Source organism: Oncorhynchus mykiss, chromosome 27 (assembly GCF_057628025.1).
Source record: "Oncorhynchus mykiss isolate SJ-2025 chromosome 27, ASM5762802v1, whole genome shotgun sequence".
Taxonomy (NCBI): domain Eukaryota; kingdom Metazoa; phylum Chordata; class Actinopteri; order Salmoniformes; family Salmonidae; genus Oncorhynchus; species Oncorhynchus mykiss.
In genome coordinates this window covers 28,317,124-28,345,072 of record NC_143048.1, presented here as the reverse complement: position 1 = coordinate 28,345,072, position 27,949 = coordinate 28,317,124, and the positions used below count along the sequence as shown (strand labels likewise).

General features: G+C 42.7%; 1 protein-coding gene across 23 annotated transcripts in view; it reads left to right on the top strand.

The window, feature by feature from the left end:
* Positions 1–27,949, top strand: part of LOC110507883 (unconventional myosin-XVIIIa) — a 168,947-nt gene that overhangs the window by 90,898 nt on the left and 50,100 nt on the right. For 15 of the 23 annotated variants that reach the window (XM_090223797.1, XM_090223786.1, XM_090223796.1 and 12 more), the window contains 15 exons: positions 723–899; positions 2,004–2,214; positions 4,562–4,704; positions 4,795–4,895; positions 5,063–5,126; positions 5,257–5,401; positions 16,177–16,350; positions 16,525–16,615; positions 16,963–17,155; positions 18,814–18,900; positions 20,608–20,909; positions 21,023–21,209; positions 22,526–22,733; positions 22,867–22,976; positions 24,910–24,975. In XM_090223797.1, coding sequence (XP_090079923.1) covers positions 723–899; positions 2,004–2,214; positions 4,562–4,704; positions 4,795–4,895; positions 5,063–5,126; positions 5,257–5,401; positions 16,177–16,350; positions 16,525–16,615; positions 16,963–17,155; positions 18,814–18,900; positions 20,608–20,909; positions 21,023–21,209; positions 22,526–22,733; positions 22,867–22,976; positions 24,910–24,975 — 2,259 coding nt within the window. Of the gene's footprint in view, positions 1–722; positions 900–2,003; positions 2,215–4,561; positions 4,705–4,794; positions 4,896–5,062; positions 5,127–5,256; positions 5,402–11,276; positions 11,289–16,176; positions 16,351–16,524; positions 16,616–16,962; positions 17,156–18,813; positions 18,901–20,607; positions 20,910–21,022; positions 21,210–22,525; positions 22,734–22,866; positions 22,977–24,909; positions 24,976–27,949 lie in introns of all 23 variants that reach the window. The other 8 variants (XM_090223784.1, XM_090223789.1, XM_090223787.1 and 5 more) reach the window with 1 other exon arrangement.

The following is a 27,949-nucleotide window of genomic DNA, read 5'->3' as shown; positions in this document are numbered from 1 at the left end:
CACAGAGAGATCAGTGACAGGACGCTTTAAAAACTGTTTTGGCACAAAGCATCAAAAACCTCCCGTCATTCACAACATGCTGTCTCCAAGACCGTGACTAGAGGATGTCTGCTCTGCTTTCAGGAGAAATCCCCACCTGGTGTTATAGACTGTCATTTAACTCTCGTAGGGTGAACTAATAAAAAGAGTGACTTTGAACAGTTAGTGTTTTCAAAGCGTCAAGGTCACTGTCTAATCATACATTTGAATCTGTTTGATTAAGGAAGTGCAAACTGGGACCTGTCTGAGGTTGGAGGGAGACATCTGAGACTTGGCATTAGGTTCCTGGTGGCAAGTCACGGTGTGGCATACTAAATCGCTGCTCGACTTCTCTTAATATTGCTCCTCTACTCCTCAGTGAAACTCAAGACATTACCAGTGAGATTGCCAGTCTCAAATGGACCCCTAGCCTCTACCCCTATAAAGTGCTCTTTGTTTATATCAATCTGAAAAGACGAAATAGGTGTAGGTAACCTGGAGAAACTTATCAAAAGGCATGGAGGTAATCGTGGCAGATTTGAACTCTGTTGTTGGTCATTTCTGTGAGCAGTCCCACTTCAAACAACCAGAGTCCCAGTATGTATGATGTTTTCATATTGCTGAGTGTACCTTTAATAAAGCTCTAGTATTACAACACTCCTCAGTCATTAATCGTTCACCTTTGACCTTTGCTCCTGTCCCAGGCGAACCCCCCGTCGTTTGACCGCTCTGAGGACCTGGCCTCGCTGCAGTACCTCAATGAGTCCAGTGTGATGCACTCCCTGCGGCAGCGCTACGGGGGAAACCTCATCCACACACACGCCGGGCCCAACATGGTCATCATCAATCCCCTCAGCGCTCCCTCCATGTACTCAGAGAAGGTGAGGAGAGAGGACACACACAGCAGATACATATCTACACACAGACATACACACACGCACATACCGACAGACGCGCATACCGACAGACGCGCATACCGACAGACGCACATAGACGCACATACCGAGAGACGCGCATACCGACAGATGCACATACCGACAGACGCACATACCGACAGACGCACATACCGACAGACGCACATACTGACAGACGCGCATACCGACAGACGCGCATACCGACAGACGCGCATACCGACAGACGCGCATACCGACAGACGCGCATACCGACAGACGCACATACCGACAGACGCACATACCGACAGACGCACATACCGACAGACGCACATACCGACAGACGCACATACCGACAGACGCGCATACCGACAGACGCGCATACCGAGAGACGCGCATACCGACAGACGCGCATACCGACAGACGCGCATACCGACAGACGCGCATACCGACAGACGCGCATACCGACAGACGCGCATACCGACAGACGCGCATACCGACAGACGCGCATACCGACAGACGCGCATACCGACAGACGCGCATACCGACAGACGCGCATACCGACAGACGCGCATACCGACAGACGCGCATTTCGTGACCTTTGAGAACATATCTGTACCACTCCACTGACATGATTCTGGTTTATTCTCTGTTGGTTTCAATGGTTTCATGCATGCTACTTAATGCTATTCTTGTTTGTGCATTTCCTTGCTATTATGTCATAGTATTTGCTGTTAGGGAGAGGAGGATGGATGAATTAAAACAGGAGAGATGACTAGGAGGATAGAGAGGGAAGTCTTCAGAGGTCCACAACATGACAATGAAATCCAATTATCCTAATGAGATTTAGAGGTTAGAGTATTGAGGAAGCCTGTAGTCTGTAATATCTACTTAACTCTCATCACTCATAACAAAACGACTACCCATTAGACCTTACAGACAGGGTGCTTAGCTGGGAATGTGGCAATTTTAAGGACGCACGTACACAGACACACACACAAAGCCCCTCTGAGGACCATACAGGAGTAACTGCTGTGCACCTCTCTCTCCCCCATCTCTTCTCTCTCTCTCTTTCCTTCTCCTCGGTCCCATCAGGTGATGCACATGTTTAAGGGGTGCAGGCGAGAGGACACGGCACCTCACATCTACGCGGTGGCACAGTCGGCCTACAGGAACCTGTTGACCACGCGTCAGGATCAGTCCATCGTGCTGCTGGGGAAGAGCGGTAGCGGCAAGACCACCAACTGTCAACACCTGGTCCAATACCTGGTCTCCATCGCTGGCAGCACCGGAAAGATCTTCTCTGGTGAGAGAGTCCTCGGCTATGAGGAGTTAACCGCTCTCTTTTTGGCCTGGTCCTGGACTCCTTTTCACCCAGCAAGCAGTAAAGCTAATATTCAGGGTTTTTGTCATTAAATGAAATGTAAAGCATGTTGAAGGACTGTTATAATCACCTTCCAGATGGTGGCTTGATTACTTAAGTGTTACCTAATGACCATGGTGGCATAAATTCACTTAATTACTCCATAGGTAATTTGTCTTAATAGCCTAATATGTAATTAAGCACATAATGTGCATGTGTTTGTACACTGGAGGACATTCACTGAGTTGTTACTGATTAGATCAGTGTCAGCTAATTGACTGAGAATCCAGCCAGGTGCAGTAGGTGTTAGTTAGTAGGGGATAGAGAGCAGTTTCAACAGTTTCCAGCCAGCCAGCCAGCCATTGGGGAGAGTGTAGGGGTGTTACTGAGAATTTGGGAGAGGAGGAGGGAGGGGCAGCTTGTTGGAAGCTGGCTTCGAAACTTTGATTCGAGGATCGGTTGTGGTTGGCTCAGTATTCCAGGTGTGTTCATGTGAGTATGTGCTCCTGTGCATTTGTGTGCATGTGTGTGCGTGCGTGATTGATGAGGGGATCCCCTAATGATGCCCTGTGTAGCTGGGTGATAATTAGCAAAGCTTATCAAAACTCCTCAGCTTCTCCTGGTTAGCTGTAAGGGGCTAATGAGAGCTCCAGAATCCAGCCACCAGCCACTACTAGACTAGACTGTTAAACAGGGGAGCTGCTATGGAAGGTGCAGCAGGCTATATACAGTACATGGTATGTGGACACCTGTTAGTTTCAACATCTCATTTCAAAATCATGGGCATTGATATGGAGTTGGTCCCCCCTTTGCTGCTATAACAGCCTCCACTCTTCTGGGAAGGCTTTCCACTAGATGTTGGAACATTGCTGCGGGGACTTGCTTCCATTCTGCCATAAGAGCATTAGTGAGGACGAGTGCTGATGTTGGGCGATTAGGCCTGGCTCGCAGTCAGTTTTCCAATTCATCCCAAAGGTGTTCGATGGCGTTGAGGTCAGGGCTCTGTGCAGTCCAGTCAAGTTCTTCCACACTGATCTCGGGAAACCATTTATGCTTGGACCTCGCTTTGTGCATGGGGCATTGTCATGCTGAAACAGGAAAGAGCCTTTCTCAAACTGTTGCCACAAAGTTTAAAGCACAGAATCATCTAGAATGTCATTGTATGCTGTAGCGTTAAGATTTCACTTCACTGGAACTAAAGGACATTAATCAATCTCCTCCAAACTTTAAAGTTGGCCTTATGCATTCGGACAGGCAGCGTTCTTCTGGCATCCTCCAAACCCAGATAACTGTGTGATTCATCACTCCAGAGAACATGTTTCCACTGCTCCAGAGTCCAGTGGTGGCTAGCTTTACACCACTTCAGCCAACGATTGGCATTGTGCATGGGGATCTTAGGCTTGTGTGCGGCTGCTCGGCCATGGAAACCCATTTCATGAAGCTCCAGAAAAACAGTTATTGTGCTGACGTTTCGTCTAGAGGCAGTTTGGAACTCAGTCATGATTGTTGCAACCGAGGAAAGACGATTTTTACACAGTACACAGTACACGCTTCAGCACTCGGTCCTGTACTGTGAGCTTATGTGGCCTACAACTTCACAGCAAAGCCGTTGTTGCTCCTAGACCTTTCCACTTCACAATAACAGCTCTTACTGTTCACCGGGGCAGCACTTGTTGGAAAGGTGGCATCCTATGACAGTGCCATGTTGAAAGTCAGGTTATTTGAAAGTCAGGTCAGTTGTAGTTTTCTTCAGTACGGGCCATTCTACTGCAAATGTTTGTCTATGGAGATTGCATGGCTGTGTGCTCAATTTTATACACCTGTCGTCAACAGGTGTGGCTGAAATAGCCAAATCCACAAATTTTATAGGGTGTCCACATACTTTTGGCCACTAGGTGTAAGTTTCACATACCTACATTTCCATTTGAGTCATTTAGCAGAAACTCTTATCCAGAGTGACTTACAGGAGCAATTAGGGTTAAGTGAGTCTGACTAGTAGCCCTACTCTTTAAGTAATGAAGTGTTCCTGCTCATCTTAATCTCAAAAGAGGGAAAGGAACTCCACTAAGAGAATAATTGACAAAGCCTAGCTGACTTGACATAACATGATTATCAAAGTAAGTCACAACATGGTAGTCTAATCCCCTCACAAATAGAACAGTATTGAATGTGATATGCCAAAACACTGACATGATATTTTAAATAAATAAAGCTGTTCTCTAACAGTCCTCTGTCCCCCTCACTATTCCCCCATTCCTCCCTCCCGCCCTCTCTCCCTCCATCCCTGCAGGAGAGAAGTGGCAGGCAGTATACACCATCCTGGAAGCATTTGGGAACAGCTCCACCTCCATGAACACCAACGCCAGCCGCTTCTCTCAGATTGTCTCTCTGGACTTCGACCAGGCTGGCCAGGTGGCCTCCGCATCCATACAGGTAGGCAGTATCACGCACACACACGGTCATGGACACTGACATACGCACACACACATATTGACATCTTGTTATCCTCTTCCTGTACCTAAGACCATGCTGCTTGAGAAGCTGAGAGTGACCAAACGGCCGGAGACTGAGTCCACCTTCAACGTCTTCTACTACATGATGTCCGGAGCTGACAGCACTCTCAGGTGAGCCCTCAACCATCTCTCATTTGGGATTGAATTGAAGTGGGTGGTTGCAGTAGATTGCAGAAGCTTGGTCTTGTGTATATAGCACTGTTCTCATGTTAAACTTGTGGTGTGAACTAGCTATTTACTGTGATTTCAACCTGTTAATTTCCCCTGTTTCCTCTCAGAACGGAGCTGCACTTTAACCACTTTGCAGAGAACAGCGCATTTGGAATTGTGCCTCAGTCTAAAGTAAAATGCTGTTATTATGTTCTTCTTATTATGTGTATTATATGTCCTTTTCTGAATTTTGTGGAAGACAACTGGAAAACTGTCTTAACTGTGCCCCTCATCTTCACTCCTTCACCCTCCCTCCTTGTAGCCGGAGGACAAACAGAAGTCATCTCAGCAGTTCACCAAGCTGCAGGCAGCCATGAAGGTGCTGGGCATCTCAGTGGAGGAGCAGAGGGCTCTGTGGCTCATCCTGGGGGCCATCTACCACCTGGGGGCAGCAGGGGCCACCAAAGGTAAGGACCCCTAACCCTGTCCTACTCACTGTAGGATCTCTACTGGTCCACTCCACTACTCACTGTTGAACTAATTGACTGAGAACTCTGCAGTAATCCAGCCATGTTAGGATGCTATAAGTGTGTGTTAGTTAGTAGTGTAAGTTAAAGTGCAGTTCCAACATGCCAGCCAGAGAGGTAGAAATGGGGTAGCGTGGATGTTAAAGGGATACTTTGGGATTTTGGCAATGAGGCCCTTTATCAACTTCCCCCGAGTCAGATGAACTCATGCATACCATTTTTATGTCTCACCCATTTTTATGTCTCGCTAACTAGCGCAAGCGCAATTGCTATCTAGCGTTAGCGCAATGACTGCAAGTCTACGGGGACTTCCAGTCATTGCGCTAATGCTAGTTAGCATTGGCTCGCAGAACTACCTATAACTTTCTTCATACTGGACACAGAGACATACAAATTGTATCTACAAGTTCATCTGACTCTGGGTAAGTAGATACAGGGCCTCATTGCCAAAATCCCGAAGTATCCCTTCAAGAGTTTGGAAGAGGAGGTGGAGGAGGGGCAGGAGGGAGGGGCAGGTTGACCGTGTCCGCTCACTGTTTGCTGTGCCCACTAGGGATCTCTTATAAAGCTTTCAGTGATACATAAAAAAAAACATAACTATATATGAATGTACAGTTAAAGTCGGAAGTTTACATACACCTTAGCCAAATAGATTTAAACTCAGTTTTTCACAATTCCTGATATTTAATCCTAGTTCAAATTCCCTGACTTAGTTCAGTTAGTATCACCACTTTATTTTAAGAATGTGAAATGTCAGAATAATAGTAGAGAGAATGATTTGTTTCAGCTTTTATTTCTTTCATCACATTCCCAGTGGGTCAGAAGTTTACATACACTCAATTAGTATTTGGTAGCATTGCCTTTAAATTGTTTAACTTGGGTCAAATGTTTAGGATAGCCTTCCACAAGTTTCCATAATAAGTTGGGTGAATTTTAGCCCATTCCTCCTGACAGAGCTGGTGTAACTGAGTCAGGTTTGTTGGCCTCCTTGCTCGCACATGCTTTTTTTCTCCCCTCCAAACATAACGATGGTCATTATGGCCAAACAGTTCTATTTTTGTTTCATCAGACCAGAGGACATTTCTCCAAAAAGTACGATCTTTGTCTCTGTGTGCAGTTGCAAACCGTAGTCTGGCATTTTTATGTCGGTTTTGGAGCAGTGGCTTCTTCCTTGCTGAGCGGCCTTTCAGGTTATGTCGATGTAGGACTCGTTTTACTGTGGATATAGATATTTTTGTACCCGTTTCCTCCAGCATCTTCACAAGGTCCTTTGCTGTTGTTCTGGGATTGATTTGCACTTTTCGCACCAAAGTGCGTTCATCTCTAGGAGACACGTCTCATTCCTGAGCGGTATGACGGCTGCGTGGTCCCGTGGTGTTTATACTTGCGTACTATTGTTTGTACAGATGAACATGGTACCTTCAGGCTTTGGAAATTGCTCCCAAGGATGAACCAGACTTGTGGAGGTCTACAATTTTTTTCTGAGGTCTTGGTTGATTTCTTTTGATTTCCCCATGATATCAAGCAAAGTGGCACTGAGTTTGAAGGTATGCCTTGAAATGAAGTCACAGGTACACCTCCAATTGACTGAAATTATGTCAATTAGCCTGTTAGAAGCTTCTAAAGCCATGACATAATTTTCTGGAATTTTCCAAGCTGTAAACTTCTGACCCACTGGAAATGTGATACAGTGATTTATAAGTGAAATAATCTGTCTGTAAACAATTGTTGGTAAAATGATTTGTGTCATGCACAACCGACTTGCCAAAACTATAGTTTGTTAACAAGAAATTTGTGGAGTTGTTGAAAAACGAGTTTTAATGACTCCATCATAAGTGTATGTAAGCGTCCGACTTCAAGTGTGTGTGTGTGTGTGTGGGGGGGGGGGATTTCCCAGAGATAAGGAATACATACTCAAATGAAGTGCGATGGGGTCGTAAATTACATTTGCTTCTAATCCATGAGTGGTTTTAATGAACTAATAAGTTGAAAGATATGAACAGGCCACACGCCGAGCCATTCACTAGGCCTCCGAGAGAGGAGCGCTAACTGTGTTCTCTCGCTGCGCACAAAGTTCTTTCAAGTTGTTTAATTTATAAAACTGTTGGAGTGTTGAATGTGTGCAGATATTTCTGTTATGTTAATAAAGACCGATATAATATCTGTGTCTCTGTGCTGCTAGTCTAGAGAATGTTTATTCATGCTCTCTGATATTGCCTCCCCCGCAGTCACAGACCTAGACGAATGTTGTAATTAACTTTTTAGAATCATTAGACTCCAGACTGCCCCGTCTCCATGGACTGTGTTCTCTGTGTGCGTGTGTTTTGCTTCTCTTTCATTATTCACAGGGCTGCAGCAGTGTTTTGAGTTGGGTGGAATCATGAAGCGGGTGGGTGGTGCGCTGGGGGTAGACCAGTCTCTTGTCAACAACAGTTGCCATGCTTGCACTCACTCACACATTCTGTCATGTCCCTACTGTCTGTTCTCTCAAATTGTTTATGTTTTATTCTCTCCCTCCCCCGCACTCTCTCTCTCTCTCTGACACTCTCTCGTTCTATCTCTCTCTCACACCACTCCCCATCTGCTACTACCGACACTGTTACTTCTATTACTACTACTACTATACTGAACAAAACTATAAACGCAACATGTAAAGTGTTGGTCCCATGTTTCATGAGCTGAAATAAAAGATCCCAAAAATGTTCCATATGCACAAAAAAAATGTTGTGCACAAATTTGTTTACATCCCTGTTAGTTAACATTTCTTCTCTGCCAAGATAATCCATTCACCTGACAGGTGTGGCATAGCAAGAAGCTGATTAAACAGCATAATCATTACACAGGTGCACCTTGTGCTTGGCACAATAAAACTCCACTTTAAAATGTTCAGTCTTGTCACACAACACAATGCCACAGATGTCTCAAGTTTTGAGGGAGCTTGCAATTGGCAAGCTGACTGCAGGAATGTCCGCCAGAGCTGTTGCCAGATAATTTTCTTTACCATAAGCCATCTGCAACGTCATTTTAGAGAATTTGGCAGTACGTCCAACTGGCTTCATAACCGCAGACCACGTGTAACCACGCCAGGACAGAACTTCCACATCCGGCTTCTTTACCTGCAGGATGGTCTGAGACCAGCTGATGAAACTGAGGAGTATTTCTGTCTGTAATAAAGCCCTTTTGTGGGGAAGAACTCATTCTGATTGGCTGGGCCTGGCTCCCTAGTGAGTGGGCCTATGCCATCCCAGCCCACCAATGGCTGTGTTCCTGCCTAGTCATGTGAAATAAATAGATTAGGCTTAATTTATTTATTTCAATTGACTGATTTCCTTATAGGAACTGTGACCAGTGGTGGAAAAAGTACCCAATTGTCATACTTGAGTAAAAGTAAAGATACCTTAATAGAAAATTACTCAAGTAAAAGTGAAAATCACTCAGTAAAATACTACTTGAGTAAAAGTCTAAAAGTATTTGGTTTTAAATATACTTAAGTATCACAAGTAAAAGTATAAATCATTTCAAATTCATTATATTACGCAAACCAGGCAGCACAATTTTATTTTTTATTTTTATTTACTGATAGCCAGAGGCACACTCAAACATAGTTTGATCAGAGACAGTAGGGATGTTCACTTGATAAATGCATGAATTGAACCATTTTCCTGGCCTGCTAAGCATTTAAATTGTAACAAGTACTTTTGGGTGTCAGGGAAAATGATTGGAGTAAAAATGTTATTGGAATAATGTGGTGAAGTAAAAGTAAGAGTTATAAATAAAATGTAAATACTAAACTAAAGTACAGATACCACAAAAAACTACTTAAGTGGTACTTAAGTAAAATTGTTGCAGGTTGCGTTTGTTTTTGTTCAGTATACTACTACTAATACTACTGCTACTACTGCTCCTAATAATACTACCACTAGTGCTGCTGCTAATACTACTACTACTATGATGACGATGACGACTACTACTATTACTACTAGTAGTACTACTTCTTAAACTGCTCCTACTACTATTACAACTACTATTACTATACTTACTACTATTACTACTACTACGTTACTACTACTAATACTGCTGCTACTACTACTATTACTATATTTACTACTATTACTGTTACTATTACTACTACTACTGTTACTATTACTACTACTATTACTACTACTACTATGGGTACTACTACTACTACTACTACTAATATGGCTACTACTACTACTATAATTACTACTAATATTAACACTACTACTACGTTACTGCTATTAATACTACCACTGCTACTAATACTGCTACTCCTACTAATGTCACTGTTACTACTACTACTGTTACTACTACTACCATCACTACTTCTACTACTGTTACTACTACCACAACTACTACTACTTGCTCTCATGAGCGGATTGGTCCTACCAGCAGAGGGCAGTGTGTACATGCTTCTCTCCCTGGCATGATGCTGTTGATCAACTCTGTGGGAACTAAAGGATTAGCCTCGACCCATCTATTTAACACTTCACTTCAAACTAGAATGTTTTCTTTTCCATACCTGTTAAAAGGGTTAAGGGTTTGGAAGAAAGGAAGGTTTCCCCTATGTGATTTTAAGCATCCTCCTTGTGTTCCTTGGTCCCTTAGCACAATTTACTCTTGACAACAGGGCTGGCCAACGCCAGTGTTTGGGGACTGCAGGATTTTGTTCCAGCCCTGCACCAACGCACCTGAGAAAACTAGTCACGGTCTAATTTGAAGATCATGATTAGTAGATGTATGTGTGTTAGACCTGGGCTGGAACAAACTGCAGCTCTCCAGGACCAGAGCAGGTATCTCCTCCTCTGAGCATGCCCATGGTATCTTCACTCACATGGTTCTCCTGCCTGGACCTCAGCGCATGGATGGTGTTAGAGCTATAATATACACTGAATGAACAAATCATTAAGGAGAACTTACTAATATTGAGTTGCTACCCCCTTTTCCCTCAGAACAAATCAATGTAAATAGTCCGGTGGCCATTTGATTAAGTGGGGCGGCAGGGTAGCCTAGTGGTTAGAGTGTTGGTCAGGATGCTCTTGATGGTGCAGCTCTAGGGCTTTTTGATGATCTGGGGACCGATGCCAAATCTTTTCAGTCTCCTGAGAGGGAAAAGGTGTTGTGCCCTCTTTACGACTGTCTTGATGTGTTTGGACCATGATAGTTTGTTGATGATGTGGACACCAAGGAACTTGAAACTCTCGACCCACTCCACTACAGCTGGGTCGATGTAAATGGGGGCGTGTTGGGAGGGGACTCCTTTTCCTGTAGTCCACGATCATCTCCTTTGTCTTTCTCACATTGAGGGAGAGGTAGTTGTCCTGGCACCACACTGTCAAGTTTGCTGGATTTCCTTTGAGTAGTGGACCATTCCCGATACACACAGGAAACAGTTGAGCGTTAAAAACCCAGCAGCATTGCAGTTCTTGACACAAACCGGTGCGCCTGGAACCTACATATTTTGTCTTGCCCATTCACCCTCTGAATGGCACACAAACACAATCCATGTCTCAATTTTTTCAAGGCTTAAAAATCCTTCTTTAACCTGTCACCTCGCCTCCAATTACACTGATTGAAGTGGATTTAACAAGTGACCTCAATAAGGGATCATAGCTTTCACCTGGATTCACCTGTTCAGTCTATGTCATGGAAAGAGCAGATGTCCTTAATGTTTTGTGACTCAGTGTATGATAACATGTCTGTTCTCCAGTGATAAATATTAATTGTTAATACATGAACTGTGTTTCTAACCCCCTCTCTCTACTTGCATGTTGCATGCTGCGCCCTTGACATGCAGAGGCTGGCGAAGGTAATGGAAAAAAAACATTAAAACCAAGCTCTTCTTTCTTTCTTATTTTCTAACTTAGTCTTGTAGATATGTCGTCTTTCTTAATGCCTTTATCATTCTACCCAGACGTTCTGTCATTAGCATTTTTATTGTTTTCTTTCCTCTCTCTGTCTGTCTGTCTGTCTGTCTCTCTCTCTCTCTCTCTCTCTCTCTCTCTCTCTCTCTCGGTCTCTGTCTCTCTGTCTGTCTGTCTCTCTCCCTCTCTCTCGGTCTCTGTCTCTCTGTCTGTCTGTCTCTCTCCCTCTCTCTCTCACTCACACTTTGCTTCATGAATCAGAACTTTGTTGTCCTTTAAAGCACTCTGTCTGATGTCTCTCCACGTCGCCTACTTCTAATTCCACAGCACTGTTATTATTATTCAGACCCAAAGCAAAAGCAAAGCTTGTTCATTTGAACCTGTTTGGTCCCCCCCCCCCAACCCACAGGGGAACTTTCTAGTTGTTTGTGTCAGAACATTGTTTTGATTCTCTGTGTTCTGTCTCTCTAGTCTAGAATGTTCTTCTTGGACTCTGTGGTAGAGTGTTGTTTGATGAGAGGTTAGAGGCGACCATATTGCCTGAGTCGCTCTGTCTCTGAAAGCGCTCCAGAAAACAGTGGGGGTGATCCGCCACACGGAGCCAGTAACATGGGGGGGCAGAGAGTTGTTGTCAAACCAGCTAACAGTGCTTAGCAGTCTATTCTCAGGGTTGTCTTGGTAGAGGAGGCCTCAAAGCTCAAAAGATGGGCTGCAGTCCAAACTCAAAGTAGACAGCCCTCGGCCCTAAACCCTCAGCCGAGTATACCTTAAATGTCCCTTGCCCAAGCGAGGGAGAGTGATGATCAGAGAGGCAACGTCCTTGATGGAAATCTTGAAGTTGAGCTTAAAAACAACCAACCTAAAGCTATTTATGTACCTAGCAAGCTAACGTAGCTAGCTAGCTACAGTTACAGTTAGCAGGCTAGCTAGTTTTATAGTTTGGTCATTTATTCCAATAGATTTCAGAATTCCAAAAAGTATGTGTATGAAGCTAGCTACGTTTTATTGGATTCTCACTCCGAGACTAAGCCAATTTGCCAACTCTAAAATCAATGTCATATACAGTACCAGTCAAAAGTTTGGACACACCTACTCATTCCAGGGTTTTTCTTTATTTTTACTTCTACATTGTAGAGTAACAGTGAAGACATGAAATAACACATATGGAATCATGTAGTAACCAAAGAAGTGTTAAACAAATCAAAATATATTTTATATTGAGATTCTTCAAAGTAGCCACCCTTTGCCTTGATGACAGCTTTGCACACTCTTGGCATTCTCTCAATCAGCTTCATGAGGTAGTCACCTGGAATGCATTTCAATTAACAGTGGTGCCTTGTTAAAAGTTAATTTGTGGAATTTCTTTCCTTCAAAATGTGTTTGAGCCAATCAGTGTTGTGACGAGGTAGGGGTGGTATACAGAAGATACTGTAGCCGCATTTGGTAAAAGACCAAGTCCATATTATGGCAAGAACAGCTCAAATAAGCAAAGATAAATGACAGTCCATCATTACTTTAAAACATGAAGGTCAGTCAATCTGGAATATTTAAAGAACTTTTCAAGTTTCTTCAACTGCAGTCACATAAACCATCAAGCGCTATGATGAAACTAGCTCTTATGAGGACCGCTACAGGAAAGGAAGACCCAGAGTTACCTCTGCTGCAGAGGATTAATTCATTAGAGTTACCAGACACAGAAATTGCAGCACAAATAAATGCTTCACAGAGTTCAAGTAACAGACACATCTCAACAAGAGGTTGACCGATTATGATTTTACAACACCAATACCGATTGGAGGACCCAAAAAAGCCGATACCGATTAATCGGCCGATTTTTTTTAAATGTATTTATTTATTTGTAATAATGACAATTACAACAATACTAAATGAACACTTTTATTTTAACTAAATATATTACATCAATAAAATCAATTTAGTCTCAAATAAGTAATGAAACATGTTCAATTTGGTTTAAGTAATGCAAAAACAAAGTGTTGGAGAAGAAAGTAAAAGTGCAATATGTGCCATGTAAAAAAGCTAACGTTTAAGTTCCTTGCTCAGAACATGAGAACATATGAAAGCTGGTGGTTCCTTTTAACATGAGTCTTCAATATTCCCAGGTAAGAAGTTTTAGGTTGTAGTTATTATAGGAATTATAGGACTATTTCTCTCTATACCATTTGTATTTCATATACCTTTGACTATTGGATGTTCTTATAGGCACTTTAGTATTGCCAGTGTAACAGTATAGCTTCCATTCTTCTCCTCGACCCTACCTGGGCTCGAACCAGGAACACATCGACAACAGCCACCCTCGAAGCATCGTTACCCATCGCTCCACAAAAGCCACGGCCCTTGCAGAGCAAGGGGAACAACTACTTCAAGGTCTCAGAGCGAGTGACGTCACCGATTGAAATGCTATTAGCACACACCCTGCTAACTAGCTAGCCATTTTACATCGGTTACACCAGCCTAATCTCGGGAGTTGATAGGCTTGAAGTCATAAACAGCTCAATGCTTGAAGCACAGTGAAGAGCTGCTGACAAACGCACAAAAGTGCTGATTGAATGAATGCTTATGAGCCTGCTGCTGCCTACCATCGCTCAGTTAGACTGCTCTATCAAATATCAAATCATAGACTTAATTATAACATAATAACACACAGAAATACGAGCCTTAGGTCATTAATATGGTCAAATCCAGAAACTATCGTTTTGAAAACCAAATGTATTCTTTCAGTGAAATACGGAACCGTTCTGTATTTTATCTAACGGGTGGCATCCCTAAGTGTAAATATTGCTGTTACATTGTACAACCTTCAATGTTATGTCATAATTATGTACAATTCTGGCAAATTAATTACGGTCATTGTTAGGAATAAATGGTCTTCACACAGTTCGCAACGAGCCAGGCGGCCCAAACTGCTGCACAGAACGCAAGAGAAGTAACACAATTTCCCTAGTTAAAAGAAATATTAGCAGGCAATATTAACTAAATATGCAGGTTTAGAAATATATACTTGTGTATTGATTTTAAAGAAAGGTATTGGTGCAACGACTCTTCTTTTTTTGAGAACGCACTTGTTAAATCATCACCCTTTTGGCGAAGTAGGCTGTGATTCAATGATAAATTAACAGGCACCGCGTCAATTATATGCAACGCAGGACAAGCTATATGAACTAGTAATATCATCAACCATGTGTAGTTAACTAGTCATTATGTTAAGATATATATTTTTTTATAAGATAAGTTTAATGCTAGCTAGCAACTTACCTTGGCTTCTTGCTGCACTCGCGTAACAGGTAGTCAGCCTGCCATGCAGGCTCCTCGTGGAGTGCAATGTAATCGGCCACAATCGGTGTCCAGAAATGCCGATTTCCGATTGTTATGAAAACTTGAAATCGGCCCTTTCGATTAATCGGTCGACCTCTAATCTCATCATCAACTGTTCAGAGGAGACTGCGTGAATCAGGCCTTCATGTTCGAATTGTTGCAAAGAAACCACTACTAAAGGACACTAATAATAAGAAGAGTCTTGCTTGTGCCAGGAAACACGAGCAATGGACCAGTGAAAATTGAGTCTAAATTTGAGATTTATTCTTCCAACTGCCGTGTCTTTGAGTTGGTGAACGGATGATCTCTGCATGTGTGGTTCCCACCCTGAAGCATGGAGGAGAAGGTGTGATGGTGTGGGGGTGCTTTGCTGTTGACTCTGTCTGTGATTTATTTAGAATTCAAGGCACACTTAACCAGCATGGCTACCGCAGCATTCTGCAGCGATATGCCATCCCATATGGTTTGTGCTTAGTGGGACTATCATTTGCTTTTCAACAGGACAATGACCCAACACACCTCCAGGCTATGTAAGGCCTATTTGACCAAGAAGGAGAGTGTTGGAGGGCTGCATCAGATGACTTGGCCTCCACAATCACCCGACCTCAACCCAATTGAGATGGTTTGGGATGAGTTTGTCCTCAGAGTGAAGGAAAAGCAGTCAACAAGTGCACAGTATATGTGGAAACTACTTCAAGACTGTTGGGAAAGCATTCCAGGTGAAGCTGGTTGAGAGAATGCCAAGAGTGTGCAAAGCTGTCATCAAGGCAAAGGGTGGCTACTTTGAAGAATTTCAAATATAAAACACTTTTTTGGTCACTACATGATTCCATTTGTTATTTCATAGTTTTGATGTAGAAAATTTTAAAAATAAAGAAAATCCCTTGAATGAGTAGGTGTGTCCAAACTTTTGACTGGTAATGTTTATATATTTTTTTAGCAAGCTAGCATCACAATATTGAATGAAATGATGAAAATGCAGCTGTGTTGATTAAATGTGATACTTCACGGCCACCAGAGTATGACACGTGACTACAGTTTGGATTGAATTGTGCTTCATATCAACCTCACAAGTGATCAAAGTTCTTAACTTGCTCCCTCAAGCTAAATCCAAGGCTGAGAAGGCAACGTTAGTGTTATGCATCTGGTTTTGACGGGGATTCCCCCAAGGGAAAGTGGCTAGCGCGAGGGCTTAGGGCGTAAAAATAAAGTATTTTGACTGCAGACATGGAGTTGTTTGTTAGCGTTTATTAACGTACCTTTATTGTGATAGAAAACACAATGCTCCAACTTAGTCATAAAAGCTATGATAGAAAACACAATGCTCCAACTTAGTCATAAAAGCAATGTGTTTATCATTGAGCTACAGTATGGAAGAGATCATTGAGTTAATTCTAATCGCCTGTTATTAGGGGTGCAAATATTATTTTTCCTCAAAGGCTGGGTTGGGCACAAGCTTTTGCAGTTGAAAGTTCTGAAACTTCTGTCCCTGGTCCCCAGCTGGCCGTAAGCAGTTTGCCCGTCATGAGTGGGCCCAGAAGGCAGCCTACCTGCTGGGCTGCACCCTGGAGGAGCTCTCCTCTTCCATCTTTAAGCACCAGGCCAAGGGACCCATGCAGAGGTCCACCTCCTTCCGTGGGGGGCCCGACGAGGCCGGCGCAGGAGACAGCTCAGGTAAGGGACCTTCAGAGACTACCAGTCTCCAATATGAAGTAGAATGAACTAGAATACAATGAGAAACTAAAGGCTATGGATGTGCTTTTTAACTCATAACTCCTTTTCTCTCTCTCTCTCTCTCTCGCTCTCGCTCTCGCTCTCGCTCTCTCGCTCTCGCTCTCGCTCTCTCAGGCTCTAAGATCACAGCCCTGGATTGTTTGGAGGCCATGGCTTCAGGCCTGTACTCAGAGCTCTTCACCCTCGTTATCTCCCTTGTCAACAGGTCTGTCGGCTCATCTATCTGTTTTCCTCTTTCTCATATTTCTTACTTTACCATTATGTATCTCTCTTTTTTTCTCACTCCCCCTGTCTTTCAGTCCTCCCTCTCTCTTTCAGTCCTCCCTCTCTCTTTCAGTCCTCCCCCTGTCTTTCAGTCCTCCCTCTCTCTTTCAGCCCCCTCTTTTGCTCTCCGCATTTGTACGTTTTGCTCTAACCCATGTCTGTCTTTCTGTCTGTCTGTCTGTCTGTCTGTCTGTCTGTCTGTCTGTCTGTCTGTCTGTCTGTCTGTCTGTCTGTCTGTCTGTCTGTCTGTCTGTGTGCATGTGTCTGATCCTTTGTATCGTGTGTCAGAGCTCTGAAGTCCAGTCAGCACTCACTGTGCTCTCTGCTCATCGTGGACACACCGGGTTTCCAGAACCCTCGCATGGCCAAGCGGCAGCGTGGTGCCACCTTCGAGGAGCTGTGCCACAACTACGCCCAGGAGCGCCTGCAGACTCTGTTCCACGAACGCACCTTTGTACAGGAGCTGGAGAGATATAAGGAGGTGCAGAGATATACAGAGATATACGACACTGACAAATACCTTCACCATTACATAGTAGAAGTATTCTTACTAACAATGATTTAACCTCTCCAAACCTCTCCCTCTCTTTTCAAACTTCCCTAAAGAGATGTCTGTCTGGAAAGAAAATCATAAATGTCATTAACCTGTCTGGCACCAGTGGGACGGTAGCGTCCCACCTCGACAACAGCAAGTGAAATTGCAGGGCGCCAAATTCAAAACAACAGACATCCCATAATAAAAATTCCTCAAACATACAAGTATTATACACCATTTTAAAGATAAACTTTGTGAGAGAGGGCTCACAAAAGTCAGAAATAGCGATTAAATTAATCACTAACCTTTGATGATCTTCATCAGATGGCACTCACAGGACTTCATGTTACACAATAAATGTGTGTTTTGTTCGATAAAGTTAATCTTTATGTCCAAAAACCTCAGTTGAAATTGGCGCGTTATGTACAGTAATCATTGTCTCAAGCAAACATCCGGTGAAATTACAGAAATACTCATCATAAACATTGATGAAAAAAACAAGTTGTTAGGATAGAATAGGATTAAAGATAAACGTCTTGTTAATCCAGCTGCTGTGTCAGATTTCAAAAAGGCTTTACGGCAAAAGCACACCATGCGATTATGTTAGGTCAGCGCCTAGCCACAGAAAACCATACAGCCATTTTCCAACCAAGGAGAGGTGTCACAAAAGTCAGAAATAGCGTTAAAATGAATCACTTACCTTTGATGATCTTCATCTGGTGGCACTCCCAGGTCTCCATGTTAGACAATAAATGTTAGTTTTGTTCGATAATGTCCCTCTTTATGTCCAAAAACCTCAGTTTTGTTGGTGCGTTTATATCATTAATCCAAAGGCACAATGCATGCTCACAACATCCAGAAGAAAAGTTTTTTAAAAAGTACAATAAAAGTTCGTAGAAACATGTCAAACGATGTTTAAAATCAATCCTCAGGTTGTTTTTGTCATAAATAATCAATAATATTACAACCGGACAAAAGCTTTGTCAATAGAAAAGGAGAAACAAGAAAGGCGCACTCCCGATCACGCGCTTGGCTCATGCCTGGAAATGTCCACTGCCCACTGATTGAAAGTGGTGTATCTCCCTCATTTTTCAGAGTAAAAGCCTGAAACAATGCCTAAAGACTGGCCACATGTAGCGAAAGCCATAGAGACCGTGAACTGGGTTTGTATTTGTATTTGTAAGTCTTTGTATGGTGGATAGGCTTTCAATGGAAAAACAGCCTTTCAAAATAATAGTACTTCCTGGTTGGATTTTCCTCAGGTTTTTGCCTGCCATATCAGTTCTGTTATACTCACAGACATTATTTTAACAATTTTGGAAACTTTAGAGTGTTTTCTATCCAAATCTAATTATATGCATATCCTAGTTTATGGGCCTGAGTAGCAAGCAGTTTAATTTGGGCAGCTTTTCATCCGGAGGTGAAAATATTGCCCCCCTACCCTGTATTGTTTTAGTGTGAAAACAACATAGGATGTCTGATTTAGCTTTTCTGATTGTAATGTCATTGTTGTCAGAATGTGTAATTCTATAGGCTCTTACATAAGCGGATCTGAAAATCACTGACTCCAATCACACCTAACCAACCCCTCTGTTCCCATCTAGGAAAACATAGAGCTTGCATTAGATGACATAGAGTCCAGTACCTCAATGTCTGTAGCAGCTATAGACCAAGCATCTACTCAAGCGCTGGTAAGGAGAATCTCTCTGTGCCTCTTTTGTTTGTGGACTTTATCTTGGATTTCATCATGCTATGAGCGTACGTGTGGTTAAACACAGTCTTACTTACTCTTACACTTACCCTTCTTTGCTCCCCTAATTCAAATTGAGTCGTGAACTTTTTGACTGTGTATAAACCATGTCAGGATTATTACCTCCATCCAATTAACTTTTGATTGTTTGTTCTTTTGTTTTTATTTCTTTTTATCCTAGCAATTTCTTTTTTATAATTAATCTCACATCATCAAATTCATTAATTGCAGTCAAGTTTGATTCCTTTCCCCTTCGTTGAGTTGAGAGCCTCTTTCAGACAGGGTTGGCTTCTAATTCAGTTTATTTATGAGACGACTCTGCATGGCACGCACTCTTAACAGAAATGTGTTGCATTGATGTGTATTGGCCCGCGAAAGTCACGTTTACCATAATTAGTTCAACAGTGAATGAGGATGGGGTCACACAGGAATTGATCGAAAGTTGAGACAAAAGTAAATAACTGTTTTGTGTTAGTGTGTGTGCGGGTTTGCATGTGTGTGTATGAATGAGTGAGTGCACACAGGGCCAAACACAGCTATAAGTCAGACAAGCAAACAAACAGCGTTGAAACAGCGGCAGACTTATTGGAAACCAGCTCAAACCCCCCAAAAATGACATCAAGAAAAGATCAACAGAGCTATAGCTCTAGATGAAGAGCGCCTGACAAAATGCAATATTAGATTCCAAGTTATATCCACAGGTCATCCACCTCCAGCCTGCAGTGTCAAATTCTGTAAAGGCATAGGATCGTTCTGAATAAGAGGTTCTGATCTCTCATCTCTCTCTGAAAAGGATCTGAGATTTACTTGACTTGGCAGTTAATTAGTTGACTGCTACCAACACAGTACAACATATCTGCAGTGCTTCTAGCAGTTGAATAATTAAATTGGCAAAAAAAAAAAAAGGCTATAGTTTCAGTTGCTTGTGAAGTAGCCCTGCCTGCACCTCCCTTCATCCACAGAGAGATGTAATGAGTCCACCAAAGAGTCTACACTCTCACATAGACTAATAACACCGTTCATTATCAAAGTGGACTGTCAGAGAGCAAGGTTTCTAAATGCTCCACTGCCCAGGAGTGGATTTGAGTACCAGCTCTATAATGAGGAAGCCATTGGCAAAGACTCATCTCTCTTATAGCTTCTTATTTACCAAAAGTTATGATTGCCTTTACAAAATGACTTGTTTTGTTACAGAAATGTACAACAGAGATGTTGAATCATATTAGGCCATTTGAACACTGCTGGTGCATAATTAGAAGTTTCACAGCTAAGCAGGTGTAATGTTATGGCAACACTGGGCCAGGGATAAAGGCTGTGTTGGGACATTTAAACCATGAGTACAAAAAATAGGAGACACTAGGTTGCTTTATTGGTTTTGGAGAGTGTTGGTGTGTATGGAGTTAACAATGTCATGATTGGATGGATGACAGGAGCCGTGGATGACTGGTGGAGTGGAGATGGGTGAGCATCTCTGTGCTATGGTGGTCTAATGTGAGTGTCTGAGGTTATTGTGAATGCTGCACCTGCATGTTGGACTGAGCTGTGGCCCTAAGCTTTCTGCACAGCTGCTTCACTTGTGTTTGTGTTAGACTCAAGTGATAGATCCCCACCTCTCTAACCTGTGTGTGTGTTCCTGTGGGGCTCCCAGGTGCGCACCCTGGCGAGGACAGATGAGGCTCGAGGTCTGCTGTGGCTGATGGAGGAGGAGGCTGTGCAGCCAGGGGGCTCTGAGGACACTCTGCTGGAGAGACTCTTCAGTTACTACGGCCCTGACCAGGGGGACAACAAAGGACACGCCCTGCTCCTGAAGAGCGACAAGCCGCATCACTTCCTGTTGGGCCACAGCCACGGGACGGACTGGGTGGAGTACGATGCTCAGGGTTGGCTGAGCCACGCCAAGCAGAACCCCGCCTCCCAGAATGCTGCCACTCTGCTGCAGGACTCACAGAAGTACACATTTAATTCACTGATTGTTCTCCATAGTAGCACTTTTTCAAAGAAAATATACTTACCTCTTTGTCTCTGTCTCTCGCTCTTTCTCTGTCTGTCTCTCTCTCTAACAGGAAGAACATCAGCAGCCTGTTCTCTAGTCGTAGTGGAGGGCCCACAGTGCTGTCTGGCTCTATCGCAGGGTTGGAGGGGGGATCTCAGCTGGCCCTCCGCAGAGCCACTAGCATGAGGAAGACCTTCACAACCGGCATGGCTGCAGTGAAGAAGAAGAGCCTCTGCATCCAGATCAAACTGCAAGTGGTGAGTGGAGCGGAGTCTTTTCTCAATGTTTCTTCCTACCTCTTTGAGAGGGTTTATGTCCGAGTTTCTCGTAGGATCTTTGTATGACAATTAAGCGTTATACAAATATAACTACAGTCAGGTCCAAAAATATTTGGACATTGAGTTATTATCATGAGCTGAGCTGAAAGTGCATCCTTTCAGCTTTAATTTGAGGGTATGTACATCCAAATCGGGTGAACAGTGTAGGAATTACAGCACTTTCTGTATGTGGTCCCCCCAATTTTAAGGGCTCAAAAGTAAATTGGACAAACTAACATAAATTAAATTGTGAGTTTTAATATGGGAAAAAATTTCAGTCTCTCGATGTGCAAAACTGATAGAGACATACCCCAAGCGACTTACAGCTGTAATCGCAGCAAAAGGTGGCGCTACAAAGTATTAACTTAAGGGGGCTGAATAATTTTGCACGCCCAATTTTTCCGTTTTGGATTTGTTAAAAAAGTTTGAAATATCCAATAAATGTCGTTCCACTTCATGATTGTGTCCCACTTGTTGTTGATTCTTCACAAAAAAATACAGTTTTATATCTTTATGTTTGAAGCCTGAAATGTGGCAAAAGGTCGCAAAGTTCAAGGGGGCCGAATACTTTCGCAAGGCACTGTATATGGACTGACTGTACAGTGCCTTGCAAAAGTATTCATCCCCCTTGGTGTTTTTCCTATTTTGTTGCATTACAACCTAAAACATTTCAAATGGAAAAGTGGTGCATTTACATTTATTCACCCCCTTTGCTATGATACCCCTAAATATGATCTGATGCAACCAATTACCTTCAGAAGTCACATAATTAGTTAGATTGCGCACAGGTGGACTTTATTTAAGTGTCACGTGATCTGTCACATGATCTCAGTATATATACCTGTTCTGAAAGGCCCAAGAGTCTGTAACACCACTAAGCAAGTGGCACCATGAATACCAAGGAGCTCTCCATACAGGTCAGGGACAAAGTTGTGAAGAAGTACAGATCAGGGTTGGGTTATAAAAGAATATCAGAAACTTTGAACATCCCACGGAGCACCATTAAATCCATTATTAAAACATTGAAAGAATATGGCACCACAACAAACCTGCCAAGAGAGGGCCGCCCACCAAAACTCACAGACCAGGCAAGAAGGGCATTAATCAGAGAGGCAACAAAGAGACCAAAGATAACCTCCGCGATGGAGCTGCAAAGCAAATATTTATACATGCAAATGTGCACAAACTTAAGTCTTTGTTTTTATGCTTGTGTGTGAGTGGAAATGCTTTAACTCCCTGTCCTCTTGTTTCTCCAGGATGCTCTGCTGGACACAGTACGCAGGTCCAGAGTTCACTTTGTCCACTGCCTACTGCCCAAAGCAGATGCGGTGGGGGTGGGTGGGGAGCCGCGCGTGGCCCACGGAGAAAGCTGCGACTCAGGCCTCATGCAGCTGGATGTGGGCCTCCTGAGGGCTCAGCTCCGTGGATCGAAGCTTATTGACGCTCTGCGCATCTACAGGCAAGGTAGGACTGGACACCCCACAAGTCAAGCTGAGTCATGGGAGGGACATTTTCCTCCTTAATTCTTCTTATTGAATTGTATAATTAATCAAAATTATTAAACAAATGTTGACCTTGTGCTGTCTTTTCCAAAAAGGATACCCTGATCACATGGTGTTCTCTGAATTCCGTCGCCGCTTCGATGTGTTGGCACCCCACCTGACCAAAAAGCACGGGCGCCACTACATCGTCACAGACGAGAAGCGAGTGAGTGTCGAGGCGTTCCCTCCACCTTGTAAACGAGTGATAATATAAAAGCCTCCCTCTCTTCTCCCTCCCTCCCCCCTCCTAGATCTGCTCTTGTGTGTAATTAATTATGATTACACTGGTTGGCAGCATATGGCTGGTGTGCTGATTATTTACGTGCAGCACAGAGAGCTCTCTCGCTCTCTCTAACTCTGTCCTCCCCTTCATCTCTTCTTCCGCTCTCTCTGTCTTCAGTACCAACTGTATAGTGTAATAGTTAAAAAGCTATTAACCTACCCTACCTACTCAGATGTGTGGTTAAAAGTTCTGAATCTAGCAAAAATAAATCTGATGTAGAAATATGTTAATTATTAACGGATGTAGCTGGAATTGAAGAAATGGAATAGACAGTATCTTGGCTGAAAAGTGTTATTTTCATTGTTGTGTAAGGAGGTTGTGTTTTTGAAGTAGGGCAGTTAAAGAGGTCCACTGTCACAGCTAAAACATACAGTGAGCTATGGAAGAGTTAAAGAGGAAACCAGACTCCTTGGAGACATGCAAAGAAAGAATAGCCTGCTCTGAATTAATGAATGGACAAAAAGGTACTTCATTCTCTGAGGATAGACAAACCAAGAGGGAGAGAGGGAGTTATAGAGAACTCAAACAAAGCACCCTTTCTCAGAGTTGGAAGCCTGTCTGTCACCTCCTCTTAGCTTGGGCTGTATGGCTGTGTTACTGTAGCTGTTTTACTGTTGCTGTGTTACTGTGGCTGTAGTGACTTCATCCTCCACTGAGTCTGTTTACCTACCAGACCCAGTACTCTTGCTGAGATCATCTTTGTCAAAAGTCCTTTAAGTAACTGTCCACTTTTAAAAGTTAGTATTCTTTTAGCTCAAACCCAAATAATGTGGTTGACTCATCCTATAATCGTATTTGTGGCCAAACCATAAAATAAATAAATAAATAAAATAAATACTTTAAAAAAATGCCTCATACAGGCTGTTTAACAAATGCTTGCCATTTCCTCTGAGAGGATGTCATTCTCCTGATGAGGATAAGCTGGCCAATCAGTGGGCTACTCATATTAATACTTTTAATGACCAGTATACACCCACATCATTCTGTTGTTGGGAGGAGAACACAGAAAAACTGCTTTTAACATACTTTATTAAACATTTTTGGAAGAAACTATTTCACTCATTATAGTTCATTCTAGGTCATATTTCATTGAATTCTGGAAACACTGGACAGTTACTTTAAAACAGCTAATTCAGTTCAACTCCCTCCCTCGAGGCTACAGCTGTCTTCCAACTTAACTTTGTACTCAAACGCCTCTCCAGAGACTGATTTAGATACAGTACACAGTCCATATTTAGACTTCTGTCACAGTAGTGACCTGAATCAAATCAAATTTTAGTTGTCACATTCGCCTATATACAACAGGTGTAGTAGATCTTACCGTGAAATGCTTACTTACTAGCCCTTAACCAACAATGCAGTTAAGAAAATAGAATTAAGAAAATATTTACTAAATAAACTAAAGTAAAAAAAATATTTTAAAAAGCATCAATAAAATAACAATAACGAGGCTATATACAGGGGGTATCGGTACCGAGTCAGTTTGCAGGGGTACAGGTTAGTCAAGGTAATTTGTACATGTAAGTAGGGGTAAAGTGACTATGCATAGATAAACCGTGAGTAGCAGCAGTGTAAAAACAGAGACAGGGAGGTTACAAATAGCTTGCTTGGTGCCTTAGCTGTAGCTTTGTTCACTGGTTGTTTTGGTCAGTGTCCTGTTGGATAGGCTGATGTTAGGGGAGCGTGCCTGTTGCTATGACACTATGTGCAGTCCTTTGGGGCGACGACAGAGGGGAGCTGACTTTACCAAAGCACTGTCTGTCTGTTTGTCCGTTCTCTTCATTGATCTGTCTGTCTGTCCATCTGTTTGTTTCAGGCTGTGGAGGAGCTGTTGGAGTCACTGGACTTGGAGAAGAGCAGTTACCACATGGGCCTGAGCAGGGTAAGTAACACACACACACACACACACACACACACACACAGACAGACACTGCATCTCAAAACACACATTATCTATGTCTCAAAACTTAAGATAACTTACATTAGGAGAGAATATGTAAACTAATAATGAACTATGTATAAACCATTAATAAATGCCTCGGAAAAGTGTTATGGCAAGTGATGCTGACAATACGTGTGAAGTCTTAGCACAGTCTAAATCAGGCCCAAGGTGTTCTATCTCTGCCTGGGAGCAGTGATTAAAAAAAGTACCCAATTTTCATACTTGAGTAAAAGTAAAGATTAAAATACATTTTTACTGTACTTAAAAGAACATGTCTCAAGTAACAGTGAAAGTCACCCAGTAAAATACTACTTGAGTAAAAGTTAAAAAGTATTTGTTTTTAAATGTACTTAAGTATCAAATGTATAAATCATTTAAAAATGTCTTATATTAAGCAAACCAGACCACACGATTTTATTGCTTTTTAAATGTACAGATCGCCAGGGGCACAGATCAACACTCAGACACAATTTACAAACTAAGCATTTGTGTTCAGATGTTCTCTTGATAGGTGCTGTAACGAGTGCTCTGAGAGTTGGGAAGCAAGTTCAGGAAGTGAGTGTTTTAATAAATAAACGTAACATAATACAAAACAAGAAAACACAAACAACGCACAGACATGACACAGAGACAGAATCAATAACGCCTGGGGAAGGAACCAAAGGGAGTGACATACAGTGCCTTGAAAAGTATTCATCCCCCTTGGCATTTTTCCTATTTTATTGCATTACAACCTGTACTTTAAGTAGATTTTTATATGGGTTTCAGAGTGAAATGAAAAAAAATACTTGTTTCAGAAAATAAATACTTTTAAAAAACGGAAAAGTGGTGCATGCATATGTATTCACCCCTTTTGCTATGAAGCCCCTAAATAAGATCTGGTACAACCAATTACCTTCAGAAGTCACATAATTTGTTAAATAAAGTCCACCTGTGTCCATTCTAAGTGTCACATGATCTCAGTACATATACACCTGTTCTGAAAGGCCCCAGAGTGCAACACCACTAAGCAAGAGGCACCACCAAGCAAGCGGCACAATGAAGACCAAGGAGCTCTCCAAACAGGTCGGGGACAAAGTTGTGGAGAAGTACAGATCAGGGTTGGGTTATAAAAAAATATCAGAAACTTTGAACATCCCACGGAGCACCATTAAATCCATTATTACATTTTTTTAAGAGTTTGGAAAAACAACAAATCTGCCAAGAGAGGGCCGCCCACCAAAACTCAAGGACCAGGCAAGAAGGGCATTCATCAGAGAGGCAACAAATAGACCAAAGATAACACTGAAGGAACTGCAAAGCTCCACAGTGGAGATTGGAGTATCTGTCCATAGGACCACTTTAAGCCGTATACTCCACCGAGCTGGGCTTTATGGAAGAGTGGCTAGAAAAAAGCCATTCATAAAGAAAAATATAAGCAAACCCATTTGGTGTTCGCCAAAAGGCATTTGGGAGACTCCCCAAATATATGGAAGAAGGTGCTCTGGTCCGATGAGACTAAAATGTAGCTTTTTGGCCATCAAGGAAAATGCTATGTCTGGCGCAAGCCCAACACCTCTCATCACCCTGAGAACACCATCATAATGTTTTTCATTAGCAGAGACTGGGAAACTGGTCAGAATTGAAGGAATGATGGATGGTGCTAAATACAGGGAAATTCTTGAGGGAAACATGTTTGTCTTCCAGAGATTTGAGACTTGGACTGAGGTTCACCTTCCAGCAGGACAATGACCCTAAGCATACTGCTAAAGCAACACTCGAGTGGTTTAAGAGGAAACATTTACATGTTTTGGAATGGCCTAGTCAAAGCCCAGACCTCAATCCAATTGAGAATCTGTGGTATGACTTAAAGATTGCTGTACACCAGCGGAACCCTTTCAACTTGAAGGAGCTGGAGCAGTTTTAAATTGAAGAATGGGCAAAAATCCCAGTGGCTAGATGTGCCAAGCTAATAGAGACATACCCCAAGAGACTTGCAGCTGTAATTGCTGCAAAGGGTGACTCTACAAAGTATTGACTTTGGGGGGTGAATAGTTACAGTATGTAGTTTTCAGTTTTTTTTGTGTTATTTCTTGTTTGTTTCAAAATAAAACATATTTTGCATCTTCAAAGTGGTACAGTAGGCATGTTGTGTAAATCAAATGATACAACCCCAGGTTGTAAGGCACCAAAATAGAAAAAATGCCAAGGGGGGTGAATACTTTCGCAAGCCACTGTATATAGGGAAGGTAATCAGGGAAGTGATGGAGTCCAGGTGAGTCTGACACGCAGGTGCGCGTAATGATGATGACAGGTGTGCGCCATAACGAGCAGCCTGGTGACCTTGAGGCCAGAGAGGGAACACACGTGACAAGTGCGTAAATTAGACAATTTTCCTGTCCTGCTAAGCATTCATAATGTAACGAGTACTTCTGGGTGTCAGCAAAAATGTAAGAAGTAAAAAGTACATTATTTTATTTAGGAATGTACAGTAGTGGAGTAAAAGTTGTCAAAAATATAAATAGTTAAGTACAGACCCCAAAAATCTAGTACTTAAAAGTATTTTTACTGAAGTACTTAAACCACTGCCTGGTGTACCATCTGTTTACCCAGCATGCACTTCTCACTGGAATCATGGATCCTCTGCTGTGGCGCTGGTTCCTGGCTGGGTCCCTGGGCTGGCAGCCTTTGTCTGTTAGTTGGCGGTTGGCGACACTGAGAGACAATTACCCCCCAATTCCCTCCTGTTGCTCCCTGTAGCCATTGATTTTGGCATGCGATAGCTCTCTTTGTTTGTGGCGCTTCGTCGTGACACGCCGATAACCCTCCACAAACACCAATCAGCACAGTGAGAGTCAAACCTTTCAGATGCAAAAGAGAAAATCCAAAGTAAAAGACAGCCTGATAAATTGCTAATTAGCATAGGAGGCTTTTT